This window comes from Barbus barbus (assembly GCF_936440315.1).
Source record: "Barbus barbus genome assembly, contig: SUPER_9_unloc_1, whole genome shotgun sequence".
Taxonomy (NCBI): Eukaryota; Metazoa; Chordata; class Actinopteri; order Cypriniformes; family Cyprinidae; genus Barbus; species Barbus barbus.
In genome coordinates, this window is record NW_027636825.1 from 206542 (window position 1) to 220291 (window position 13750).

Here is a 13750-nt window from a genome sequence, read left to right on the forward strand (position 1 = left end):
GACTAGTGTTTATATAATCCACACTCAGAGTGTTAAAAAGTAACACTGAAGCAGTGTTAAAGTTCAGAGATTTAATGTCTTTTATCTTGTATTGATTTAATCTAAGACTGTGGCTGAAGTCAGTTGTAGTTCTTGTATTTCTGCTCGTCTCGTTTCTAATTTTCTGTTCTTCTTTCTCTTTCTTTCAGTGATTCAGTTTGTTAACAGCAGGTGTTCTTCATTAATACTCAATTACTAAACTAATTATCTCATTAACGTTAACACTGCTTCAGTCTCTGATTCTGAGCACACTGTAGATTATATAAACACTAGTCTGGGAGTGTTGATTGAACACTGGAGGATTCACTGTGTAGCAATCATTTATAAAAAGATTTCATACCAGGAAGTGCTGACAAAACCACAACAGTTTTTGGTTGAAGTCACAGTCCATCATCTGCACTTCATACCAGTTTAACAGGACTTTCAGATATTTGCAGTGTTATTAAATTAGAATGGTTGGAAAACAGTCAAGGATTATGGTTCGGGCTTTTGTTGTGCTTGCTTTGTGCTCGTGGCGTCTGGTTGGTAAGTTATGAACATGTCTTCTTGAAGTTTTAGTAGAGTACAGTTCTGTTAGTTTTTACAGTTCTGTTAAAATCTGCAACCATTGTTTCACTGTTATTCCCATTATAAATAACATAATATGCTTTTATTTTCTTACTCTTATGTTGTACTTGAGGTCCACTATTTCAACTTACATTATCTAACTTGTGACTTTCTTATAAACCAGTGCTAAAACAAGTTTAGTTGATCCTGAGCTTGTTAATCTAATCATGTAAATTACACACGGACATACAATATAAATTAATGAACAAATAAATAGCTGAGAAAAATAAAAACCAAGACATGCATTCTGTTGAAGCATCCGGTTCTCTATCGTCTAACGATTGTCTTAATAATTGTACTGAGTAACACTACTTTGTTGTATCAATATTAATTTGTTTACTAAATGCAAAATGCCTCAATCTTTTTGGCAGCACATACTAATAACATATTGAATCACACTTATGAAGCATAGAAAGAACAGATGACATGTTTTACAAGTTACTATTTGCTTATTTAAACCAAGATCCATTTTTTTGTACCACAAAAGAAAAAGAAGAAAAGAAACAAGGGCCCATTTCAAAGACTTAATTAACATATTAACTGTAGACATATATGTTCAAATTGTAATAAAAATACAATTAGTTTCCTCGTTAAAAACCAACAAACTTATCTGAGACTCATTTTTCCTGTTCTTGATTGTTCTCTAGACGGGACAGATGAAGTGTCAGTGATGGAGGGAGAATCTGTGACTCTAAACACTGGTGTTACTGAAGTACAGAAATATCATCTGATTCGGTGGAAGTTTGGAGAAACTCTAATAGCTGAAATCAGCAGGCTTTCCCAAAGCATCATATATGGCTCTGATGATGACAGACTGCAGCTGGACCCTCAGACTGGATCTCTGACCATCACAAACACCAGAACCACAGACTCTGGACTCTATCAACTAATGCTCTCCAGCGGAAAGACCAGATACAAGAACTTCAGTGTCACAGTCTCCGGTGAGTAGAGAATCTCCTTCACTATTGTTTGAATATATTTAATTTATTCATTTATTTTTTTTATCTGATATCAGCTCTCCTAAACTGTGGTGTCGTGTCGATAGTGTAAATAACAGAGATAGAGACTACTTTTTCAAGTTTCCTCTGCTGCATCCCAATTTGCCTAAACTACACTAAAAAAATAGATGCTTTTGAGTGTGTAGCGTGTAAACAAGCTTTGGGAAATATTACCATGTCATAAAATGTTGCATAGCCTACACTGTAAAAAAAAATCTGTCAAAATCACGGTAAAATACTGGCAGCTGTGGTTGCCAGAATTCTACCGTGAAAAATACAGTAGCAACGTTTTAGGTTTTACGGTTTTAACTTACATTTACAGTTAAATACCGTAATATCTTTAACTGATATAATCTTAATATACCAACCTATTAAAGTACTGAAATCTGTTTTGTTCTTTTGAAATACACTGATAACCACCAAATGCAGGTGATGATGAGAAAATCACATGATGAGTCAAAGCCCATCACAAGCAACTTTTAAACAATAGCATTTACAGAAGGTGCAGATGCAGTGTGATTCATACAAGCACTAAACACCATCATGGTGAGACTCCTTAAAATGAAATATGCTATAAACATTAATTTAACAACATTAGATGTAACATACAACCCTAATAAACATAACTGATAAGAAAAAACTAAGAAGAAACATAGTTATTTCAAAGAAAAAACGTCAAATTCAAACAGAATTTGAAATGGAACGCAGGGAATTCCGGGAACATCAGTTTACGGTTTTTCCCTGTAAATTTTACAGGAACTTTCCGTTAACCATGTAACAGGTTTTTACCGTAGCATTTTCACAGTTTTTTACCGTTAAATCACGATCATTTTTTACAGTGTATACTTGTCACTGTAAACCGGCCTGTATATCATCCTGACACTCTAATACGCACAACATTTCAATTAAATTTACACTACTCAAACAATTCTTCCTACTTTATTAAAGAAAAAAAGTAGCATGTGTAATATATAACCACAGTTTTACAACAAAAACCATGGTTAAACTATAGTGTAGCAAAACCATGGTTAATTTGTAGTTACCATTATTTAACTTACTATTTACCAGGAAATGGCAAAAAAAGAAAAAAAAAAAAGTTCTGTTGTTGTGCTGTTCCTATGATTTTTAAACGTTCACAGTATTATTACTGATAAAATACAAGATAGCATTAAATAAATTTGTTTTCACCAGGCTAGGTGTTAATGTTAAACTATAGGCTACTACATCTTTACAGTTTAAATTTTTTTTTTTAAAGCTCTTAATATAAAGCTGGTCACATGTTTAGAACAAATTGTATTAAGCATTTTCTCTGCAGCAGTTAAATCCTCCTCTAGATATAATTTTTTTCAGATATGCTCATTTTGAAATATTGTAAATCAATATAAAGGGTATTGTATGAGGCACCACCTAGGATTTAAATCAAACTTCGCTTTAAGTATAGGTGTATATGCACGTGTTTTATGTATGTATTGATAAGCAAAGTTTGATTTAAATCCTACGTGGCGCCTCATATTGGCACAATAACATGACAGTAAGATCTGTCATTATCAGAAATTACTACACAAAGTTCCTCATCACCAGAAAGTTCAGCAAGCTCCAGTTGTGTGTCGTCCAGCTGTGCGGTGAACAATTCAACGATCAAACACACGGAGAATCTCAGTCCAGGTACAGGTCCAGGTCCAGGTACGTCAGCTGTGAGATTTCTGACTCTGTGGAATTCTGGTAACGTTTCTTTGGCTGATCTCTCATATCAACAGTGATATTACATAGTCCACTTTTAATTAACATGCCACATCTCAATCAGTAATGCAAGGTTTTAAAAAGCTGAGTCTAAAATCACATTAATATTATATAAAATAAAATTAATATTAATACATAGAACTATCATAATAACCCACATGAGTAAAATTTTAAGAGTGCTCTACTAAATTTAAATAATAATCACATAAATGAAAAGAGACCCTAAATGCAGATTCTGTGCTCTTTTTCTTTTCTGACTGTATCCGCTGTTGTGATACTTTAGAAGCTGTGATCCGATTGGTCATCGCTGCAGTGGTGGGCGTGGCTGCTGTTGCTGTGCTGGTTTATGACATCACATCCACAAGAAATGAACAACAAAGAAGAGACATCACCATCAGACCCATGGAGTGAAATCAGACCAACCGTTTACAAGAGTTTATTAACTGTGATAAGAGTGAATATGAGTGTAAGAGTTTACAAGAAGCTCCAGCGATGTGTGAATCAAGTCTGTTTTACAGTTCATGTTCCACTCTGCTCTTAGTTTGATCTTCATCTCTCATCATGACTATTTTAGCATATTTTTGACATGTCTGTTGAACCCCATGAGCTACAGATGTTTGGTCTGATCAAGTGTCTCTGTTGTGTTCAGATGTTAAAATCATTGTTTGGTCCAGTGTTTCTCTGCTTCCCACAGACCATAATGAAACTCCACAGACCAACTAAACCACCATCAGCCGCATCGGTCACTGAATCACCACGTGAAACTATTTCAGCCAGAGATCAAACAATCTGAAAGCTTCACATCAACAAAACCTGAATTTCATGCAGATACAGAACAAAGTGATCAATTGTGATCTATCACACACAATGAAACACCACTTCAGATCAAAATAGAAACATTAGAAGTGATTTTAGTCTTTCTGTTCTCATAAACAAGTGTGAAGTGAACATGTTTGTGTTTCTTTCAGAGAGATGAAGAGGAGGATGAGGATGATGGTGTATGCAGGAGTCGCCATGAGACATGTTATTAACTTTCTAGAACATAAATTATAAAAATATGGGCACTTTTAAAAGACTTATGTGACTTATATCTAATATCATCTTTAGTCTTGATGGTTAATAAATGCATCACACATGGTCACGTTTGCTTCATAACTGATCAAATATATAATATCCTACTAGCCATCAGAATCAATACTTTCTAATGACATCCTCTCCATTTTATTATGTAATATAAAATATTGTTTTTAATTCTGTTATGCTTACAATTGTTTATTTAGCACACACTTTTAACAAGAAAATACAACAGACACTACGATGCCTTTAATAGCAAAAATAAAATAAAATAAAATAAGGATGGTCAAGATTGAGAAAATATGAATACACATTCAACCCTTAAAAATGTGTTTTAACAGTTGACAAACATTAACCTCATCACGTCTGCGAGTGTTTCTGCTGAAAACACTGTTAATGACTAATGAGTGTGAAATGAGAAGCTGAGAAGACAAAACTGAACACAGTCACACGATCTCAAAAATAAATGTGTGAACATTAGTCATTTCTTCAGTTTATATTCCACTCTGCTCTTAGTTTGATCTTTATCTCTCATCACAAATATTTGAGCACATTTTGTCATATTGAACCTCTTGATCCTCAAATGTTTGGCCTGATCAAGTGCTTGGCCGTAGCCAGGCTTTGAAAATTAGGGCGGTCCGTGGGGGGGATTGGGGTGTTAAGGAATTGTAGAATTGTGCTATAATAACCTCTACAATTACAACGAAATATATAAACACTTTAAAAGAAGAGTGAAATATGTTTTCTGTGTTATGGAGGGATGATCATTTTTAAATCATAACGCTTATAATAACTGGATCTGGCAACACTGCCCACGTCTGATCGTTTTCATGCCACGGACGCTAAACATTCCTGCAAACTGTGTCATGCAGACATTCATATGAAGAGTTTAACAGCAAATGAATCATTCAGAGGACAAATCTTATTTTTGAACATGAAACATCTACAGAGGTCTCGGTGACCTCATAGCTGGCTACGGGCCTGATCAAGTGTCTCCGTTGTGTTCAGATGTTAAAATCATTGTTTGGTCCAGTGTTTCTCTGCTTCCCACAGACCATAATGAAACTCCAGAGAGCAACTAAACCACCATCAGCCACATCGGTCACTGAATCACCACATGAAACTATTTCAGCCAGAGATGAGCTCAACACAGCAATCTGAATCATTCACATCAACAAAACATGTATTGTGTGAATATAGTAGCAAGTGATCAAACGTTTGCAGATGAGAGAGAAGAACTGCAAGTGTAGAGAGACTTTAATCTTTAAACACACTGTGGTTTAATGGCTTCTGCTGAAACAAATGCTAATAAGCAGTTCTTTAAGAAACCGAAGCTCTGAAGAGCCAAAAACTCCCGGATTCTTCTACTTTTATGCACCTGAACGTGTGTGTGAGAGATGGAGTGTGAAAACCACAGAAGAAACTGACGTTGGGAATTGTGTTTCTAAACAATACCTTTCAGATCTGCTTCATATAATCAAATCATGTCAATATGTAATTTTTGTTTTAATTACAGAACAGTATACAGATAATGAGACCTTGTACAGGATGGACAGATCTGTGTTGACTGAGGAGATAAATGAGTTCTGGTGACTCACTTATGCAGCATTACTGTTTTGAATCATTTTATATCAATTTTGAACCATTTACAAATGATTTTTGACAGTTTATTGTGATTCTGAAAGTCACTGTGTGAGTGATTTAGACTAAAGGTCAAAAGGTCAAACATCACACACAGACAGTTTAACATTATGGTAGGGTGACCATGCGTCCTCTTTTCCCCAGACATGTCCTCTTTTTGAACCTAAAAAATGTGTCCGACCTAAAAAAATTCTAAATCGCCCAATATGTCTGGGATTCGGCTTTTGTTTTCTACAGTCGCCATTCATTGTGTGCGTTTTTGTATTAAAGCCCTGCAAGGGGCTGTTTTCTTAAGCCCGCTCCCAGTTTCTGACCATTACTGCCCGCTCCCGCACACATTCTAATGATGAGTATAATTTCTGTGCATCAGGGAGCTGCTATCAATATGCAGAGTATTTAAATAACAGCTCTTACTGGATGCATGGTTGCCAAATCCACATGTTTTCCACTGAATTGGGCTAATTTTAAACTGTTGTGGTGGATTGAAGGTCCCGTGGGTTGAAGGTTTGAACTATGGCAGTGGCTATTTACACTAAGTGCAAATAGCAATGGATTCTATTTACACTGTTAAAATAACAGGATTTCCTGCTATTTATACTACTTCTGGCAAATAGTGGCGATTATCTGCACCTCAGTATAATACATTATAAAACAGTATGCATATCAAGTGTAAATTATTATTTTAATTCAAATGATTAAATGGATGCCACATTATTGCGACAGTAAAGCTCTCCCTACACCTATCCTAACCCTAATGTTTTTCCAGATTCTGTCATTTTAACTCAATTTAATGGTGCACAAATAGTGTGCCTCTCCTAAAAACCCTGTTGGAGCGTCAATCAGTGATCAAACATGGAAAACCTCAGTATTTGTGTGTTTGATCAGGAAATATCAACAGATATATTAAGTTCACTTTGTTTATTTACATATTATACATAATATACACATATATTAGTTGAGAGCCAAGCTAATGGAAACCCCAGTCACTATTATGGTGATGTCAAATGAAAAACATTAGATTTAAACCCCTGTTAATTCTCAATAAATACTTCTGTAGACCTCTAACATGAATAAAGTCAGTCTGGTTAGTAATGAGTGAAGCTGCTGATGCTGTTTGTGGAGTTGTTTAATCTTCCTCTGCTGAGATCTTCAGATATTTAATGTCTTTTATTCAGAGGTGGACAATCCAGGGGTCAGAAAGTAAAAGTCCTGCCATATGTTTATTCCACCCATGAACTCAGCAGCTGATTTCACCAGAGGAGGAACCAAGTCATTCCTTTCAAGACACAAGCAAGTCTCAAGTCAAATCCCAAGTCCTCAAAGAGTTAAAGTTAATGAGATAATTAAGTGACTAATTAAATGATGATTGAGCATTAGTGATGAACACCTGCGGTTATAGAGAATCACAGAGGATCAGATGTTGGTGTTTTATTGGTTAAAATGATGTCACCATCATGGAGATCAGTGTTTGCTTTAGTTGTGCTCTTGACCCTTGACTCCAGTGTTAGATATATCTCTGTGTAACAACGCATGTGGTGTTATAAAGCAGAAAGATCAGTGCTATATAGTCAGCAGCTATGCTTTTATAGCTGGACTGATTGCATGTAATAGATCTATATATTTTATGTTTAGGCTTTGAATAATCAGTCCTGTGAAGCTACAGCATGCAAGTAAAGTGTTGATCTAATAGTTATAATGAGTTAATTTTAAATCTACTGTACATAAAGCATATAAATATTTGAACTCTTGTTTTAATTATACACACAGACATCAAGAACCAGCAGATGAATCTCAACAATGGTTACAACCAACAAAATGCTTCATGCTGCAATGCATGCTGTGTAATACCATAGTGAAAACTCCCATCATGCACTGCAGTATGAATAATTATCATCGCCACTGTAGAGGATTGTATGATAAGGGTTCATGTCTAAAAGCTTGAGTGATACAGTTCTTCCCCCAATATTTAAACACTACAGTGGCATTTGTTTAATAGAACTTTTTTCTTTTTTCTCACAGTTAGGTAATAGCAGAATATCAATCAATAAACCAAAGCAAGACACCTTCATGATGTTCTTTCTAATGATTTAAAAGCAGAAAATGTAAGCTAATCTGCGACCTCAAGTATTTCATTCAACAATGCACAAATGTTTTCTGCGAAGCAATATTGCAATTGTTCAGAAGTAAATTACTTTGAAGTATTAAAAAAAGGTCAAGAGCCCAACTAACACAAACACTGATCTCCATGATGGTGGCATCATTTTAACCAATAACACATCAACATCTGATCCTCTGTAATTCTCAATAACAGCAGGTGTTCATCACTAATGCTCAATCATCATTTAATTAGTCACTTAATTATCTCATTATCTTTAACTCTTTGAGGACTTGGGATTTGACTTGAGACTTGCTTGTGACTTGAAAGGAATGACTTGGTTCCTCCTCTGGTGAAATCAGCTGCTGAGTTCATGGGTGGAACAAACATATGGCAGGACTTTTACTTTCTGACCCCTGGATTGTCCACCTCTGCTTTTATTTCAGTTGTTTTCCTCCAAGGCTGTGACTGTAATTTAATTTATGTTTGTCTCTCTTTTTCTGTTTCTCTCTCCTTCAGTAATTCTGCTTGTTAATATTAAGTTCAGCTTTGCTTCAGTGTTACTTTAACACTCTGTATCGTGGGACCAAACACACTCTGAGCAGTGTTCATCCCTGAAGCTCCTCCAAATAACGTCCCCAACACTTTAAAGAGCTCCACATCAAGAGCATCTCAGGAAATGTCCTGGGAACATCATTGACACCCAGAGGTGGACAATCCAGGGGTCAGAAAGTAAAAGTCCTGCCATATGTTTATTCCACCCATGAACTCAGCAGCTGATTTCACCAGAGGAGGAACCAAGTCATTCCTTTCAAGTCACAAGCAAGTCTCAAGTCAAATCCCAAGTCCTCAAAGAGTTAAAGTTAATGAGATAATTAAGAGACTAATTAAATGATGATTGAGCATTAGTGATGAACACCTGCTGTTATTGAGAATCACAGAGGATCAGATGTTGGTGTTTTATTGGTTAAAATGATGTCACCATCATGGAGATCAGTGTTTGCCTTAGTTGTGCTCTTGACCCTTGACTCCAGTGTTAGATATCTCTCTGTGTAACAACGCATGTGGTGTTATAAAGCAGAAAGATCAGTGCTATATAGTCAGCAGCTATGCTTTTATAGCTGGACTGATTACATGTAATAGATCTATATATTTTATGTTTAGGCTTTGAATAATCAATCCTGTGAAGCTACAGCATGCAAGTAAAGTGTTGATCTAATAGTTATGAGTTAATTTTAAATCTACTGTACATAAAGCATATAAATATTTGAACTCTTGTTTTAATTATACACACAGACATCAAGAACCAGCAGATGAATCTCAACAATGGTTACAACCAACAAAATGCTTCATGCTGCAATGCATGCTGGGTAATACCATAGTGAAAACTCCCATCATGCACTGCAGTATGAATAATTATCATCGCCACTGTAGAGGATTGTATGATAAGGGTTCATGTCTAAAAGCTTGAGTGATACAGTTCTTCCCCCAATATTTAAACACTACAGTGGCATTTGTTTAATAGAACTTTTTTCTTTTTTCTCACAGTTCAGTAATAGCAGAATATCAATCAATAAACCAAAGCAAGACACCTTCATGATGTTCTTTCTAATGATTTAAAAGCAGAAAATGTAAGCTAATCTGCGACCTCAAGTATTTAATTCAACAATGCACAAATGTTTTCTGCGAAGCAATATTGCAATTGTTCAGAAGTAAATTACTTTGAAGTATTAAAAAAAGGTCAAGAGCCCAACTAACACAAACACTGATCTCCATGATGGTGGCATCATTTTAACCAATAACACATCAACATCTGATCCTCTGTAATTCTCAATAACAGCAGGTGTTCATCACTAATGCTCAATCATCATTTAATTAGTCACTTAATTATCTCATTATCTTTAACTCTTTGAGGACTTGGGATTTGACTTGAGACTTGCTTGTGACTTGAAAGGAATGACTTGGTTCCTCCTCTGGTGAAATCAGCTGCTGAGTTCATGGGTGGAACAAACATATGGCAGGACTTTTACTTTCTGACCCCTGGATTGTCCACCTCTGTTGACACCAGCGGGACGCTCTGAGAATGATCTGGGAACAATACATTTCTAGCGGGCAAGTTGGTTAACAGCTTGTAAAGTAATGTCGGCAGCAATGTGATTGGATGAGAGTTGATGTTTCTCTCTCTCTCTCTCTCTCTCTCTCTCTCTCTCTCTTTCTCTTTACACATGATCAACTTAAAATGACACAAAATGTGTTAAAATGGCCATAAGACAAAAAATGTGTTATTAATTAACATCCTTTTTGAAAGTGATTTTACTACAAATGCTATATTGAATCAGCACCAGAGAACTCCCACTGGAGAAAAACCTTACAAATGTTTACACTGTGACAAGAGCTTCAGTCACTCTGGAGCTCTGAAGAATCACGAGAGGATCCACACTGGAGAGAAACCGCACACTTGTGATCGGTGCAGGAACAGTTTTACACTGAGAGAAGCCCTTAAATCACACATGAAGATCCACACTGGAGAGAAGCCGCACACTCGCGATCGGTGTGGGAACAGTTTTACACCGAGAGAAGCCCTTAAATCACACATGAAGATCCACACCGGAGAGAAACCGCACACTCGCGATCGGTGCGGGAACAGTTTTACACCGAGAGAAGCCCTTAAATCACACATGAAGATCCACACCGGAGAGAAACCGCACACTCGCGATCGGTGCGGGAACAGTTTTACACCGAGAGAAGCCCTTAAATCACACATGAAGATCCACACCGGAGAGAAGCCGCACACTCGCGATCGGTGCGGGAACAGTTTTACACCGAGAGAAGCCCTTAAATCACACATGAAGATCCACACCGGAGAGAAACCGCACACTCGCGATCGGTGCGGGAACAGTTTTACACCGAGAGAAGCCCTTAAATCACACATGAAGATCCACACCGGAGAGAAGCCGCACACTCGCGATCGGTGCGGGAACAGCTTTACACCGAGAGAAGCCCTTAAATCACACATGAAGATCCACACCGGAGAGAAACCGCACACTCGCGATCGGTGCGGGAACAGTTTTACACCGAGAGAAGCCCTTAAATCACACATGAAGATCCACACCGGAGAGAAACCGCACACTCGCGATCGGTGCGGGAACAGCTTTACACCGAGAGAAGCCCTTAAATCACACATGAAGATCCACACCGGAGAGAAACCGCACACTCGCGATCGGTGCGGGAACAGCTTTACACCGAGAGAAGCCCTTAAATCACACATGAAGATCCACACCGGAGAGAAACCGCACACTCGCGATCGGTGCGGGAACAGCTTTACACCGAGAGAAGCCCTTAAATCACACATGAAGATCCACACCGGAGAGAAACCGCACACTCGCGATCGGTGCGGGAACAGTTTTACACCGAGAGAAGCCCTTAAATCACACATGAAGATCCACACCGGAGAGAAACCGCACACTCGCGATCGGTGCGGGAACAGTTTTACACCGAGAGAAGCCCTTAAATCACACATGAAGATCCACACCGGAGAGAAACCGCACACTCGCGATCGGTGCGGGAACAGTTTTACACCGAGAGAAGCCCTTAAATCACACATGAAGATCCACACCGGAGAGAAACCGCACACTCGCGATCGGTGCGGGAACAGTTTTACACCGAGAGAAGCCCTTAAATCACACATGAAGATCCACACCGGAGAGAAACCGCACACTCGCGATCGGTGCGGGAACAGTTTTACACCGAGAGAAGCCCTTAAATCACACATGAAGATCCACACCGGAGAGAAACCGCACACACTGTAAAAAATGATACACTATATTTACTCAATAAAACTGTGTCAAGAGATTACAAGAAATATTATTAATTAAATTCAGCACATAAAAATGCATTATAATTAATCAAATGAGATGCAGGTAACAAGAATACCTTGTTTTCTCTGCTTGTACCAAGAATAATTCAGAATTGTAGTTCATCATTTTTGTTATCTGAGCAATGATTACAACTATATCATGATGATTACTTTTGGGCTAAATAATGTTTTAATCTTTGAAATGCCTAATAAATTATATTTTACCCCAAACATAACTGCGATCGAGTGAGGTGTCGGGGATTGTAGTGTTATTGTCTGTCTAATTTATTAAATGTTTTAATCTTGATATCCAGTATCAGAGACCCAATGCAAGTACTCCAGAGTGCTATCTGGACGATTGGGGAGGGGTGACAAGTGTCGCTCCGCCCACCCCCAATTCCATTGGTTTATAACACTGCAAATCACTGATTTGGCCATATTACAGAAATATTATGTGCTAACTTGTATCATAGGCCTATCTTAATTATTATCTGATTAGTAACCATGGTAATTTTAGTCAGATGAAGTCATTGTTTAAACTCTTGATGACAGCACCTCCTGGTTCTTCAGGCTGAATACCGCTTCATTCATATTTCCTTGAGGATCGGAAGGCCACAGATCAGCAATAAATTGGGATTTTATACGCAAATTGCTCAATGCGTCACAAACTTGTAGGTTATAAAGTGCTAATAAAATGTTTTCATTTTTCATTTCTTGATAAAATATTTGAGCCTATATCGATTCTCTTACCATTTTTAAAGGTTCCTATCTTATAGTAAATAAGTGTCTATGTAACATCAGATTTTAAAAATGCAGTTATTTCTGTATCCACGCACTCATTGTGTGCGTGTTCTAATCTGTGTACGGGATGAATTTAGATTCATTAACACTCAATCATTGCAGTCATATAGACCTGCAGAACTATCCAATATTAAATCACTCAGAGCTGTAAATCTGTGCAATATACGTGAGCACTTTTAATGAGTAAAAGAGACCGTCTCTGTGATTAATATTTATTTATTTATTAAAGATATAATGACTATAATAATTAGCCTACTAAAAATCTAAAATCAGTAGGTCTAATATAGTACAGTGATTCCTGATTCTTTTTAAAGGATTGAGCCACAAAACCAGTAATTTAATTTGTGCATAGCCTATATATAAAAGTATAAATAAAAATGTTACAGAGAACATATATGAACATTTATTGCTTAAATATGCACTAAAGCACATTAATAATAATATTTGCTGTAGGTCAGATTTAATAACAGCTGGTTTAGTAAACAAAAACATTTAAAATAGGCCTATATGCAAAATAATAATAATGATAATAATAAAATATTGTTCATTTTAAGGTTTAAGTATTAAGGTTTTCATTCCCATTATCCACACATAAAACCCCAGTTCACGCCGATGGGCTATTTGGTATTATTGCACAGCAAAAAATCCAGGGTGAAATTAACTCTCCTGGGAGTACATGTGAGACCACACTCAAGAGTGTGAAAGTGTTCAAATAAGAGTGTTAAATTAACACTGAAGCAGAGTTAAAGTTAATGAGTTAATTAAGAGATTCATTGAGTGATGATTGACCATTATTGAAGACACCTGATGTTAACGAGCAGAATCACCAAAGATGAAAATCACAATTTCTGCGTCACCATTATAGTGGTCAGCGTTTGCTTTAGTTGGGCTCTTGACCCT

At 36.9% G+C, this 13750-nt stretch overlaps 1 protein-coding gene across 2 annotated transcripts; it reads left to right on the forward strand.

Moving 5' to 3' along the window:
* The first annotated feature begins 328 nt into the window (after positions 1–328).
* On the forward strand, positions 329–4521 carry LOC306875605 (uncharacterized protein). Of its 2 annotated transcripts, none has more exons than XM_079426287.1 (4): positions 329–564; positions 1293–1586; positions 3195–3314; positions 3667–4521. In XM_079426287.1, exons 1-4 carry the CDS (start codon positions 492–494, stop codon positions 3792–3794), a joined length of 615 nt encoding a protein of 204 aa, XP_079282413.1. In that variant the 5' UTR covers positions 329–491; the 3' UTR covers positions 3795–4521. The 2 variants fall into 2 exon arrangements, with proteins under 2 accessions (XP_079282413.1, XP_079282414.1); XM_079426288.1 differs by having other exon boundaries at positions 390–564; positions 3225–3314; positions 3667–4326.
* Positions 4522–13750: the final 9229 nt, after the last annotated feature.

Excerpts from the sequence above, each read along its gene's own strand:
- LOC306875605 (XM_079426287.1), top strand. The coding sequence starts at position 492 with ATGGTTGGAAAACAGTCAAGGATTATGGTTCGGGCTTTTGTTGTGCTT. Across the intron at positions 565-1,292 it reads GTGCTCGTGGCGTCTGGTTG|ACGGGACAGATGAAGTGTCA; the intron begins GTAAGTTATGAA and ends ATTGTTCTCTAG. Across the intron at positions 3,315-3,666 it reads GAATCTCAGTCCAGGTACAG|AAGCTGTGATCCGATTGGTC; the intron begins GTCCAGGTCCAG and ends GTGATACTTTAG.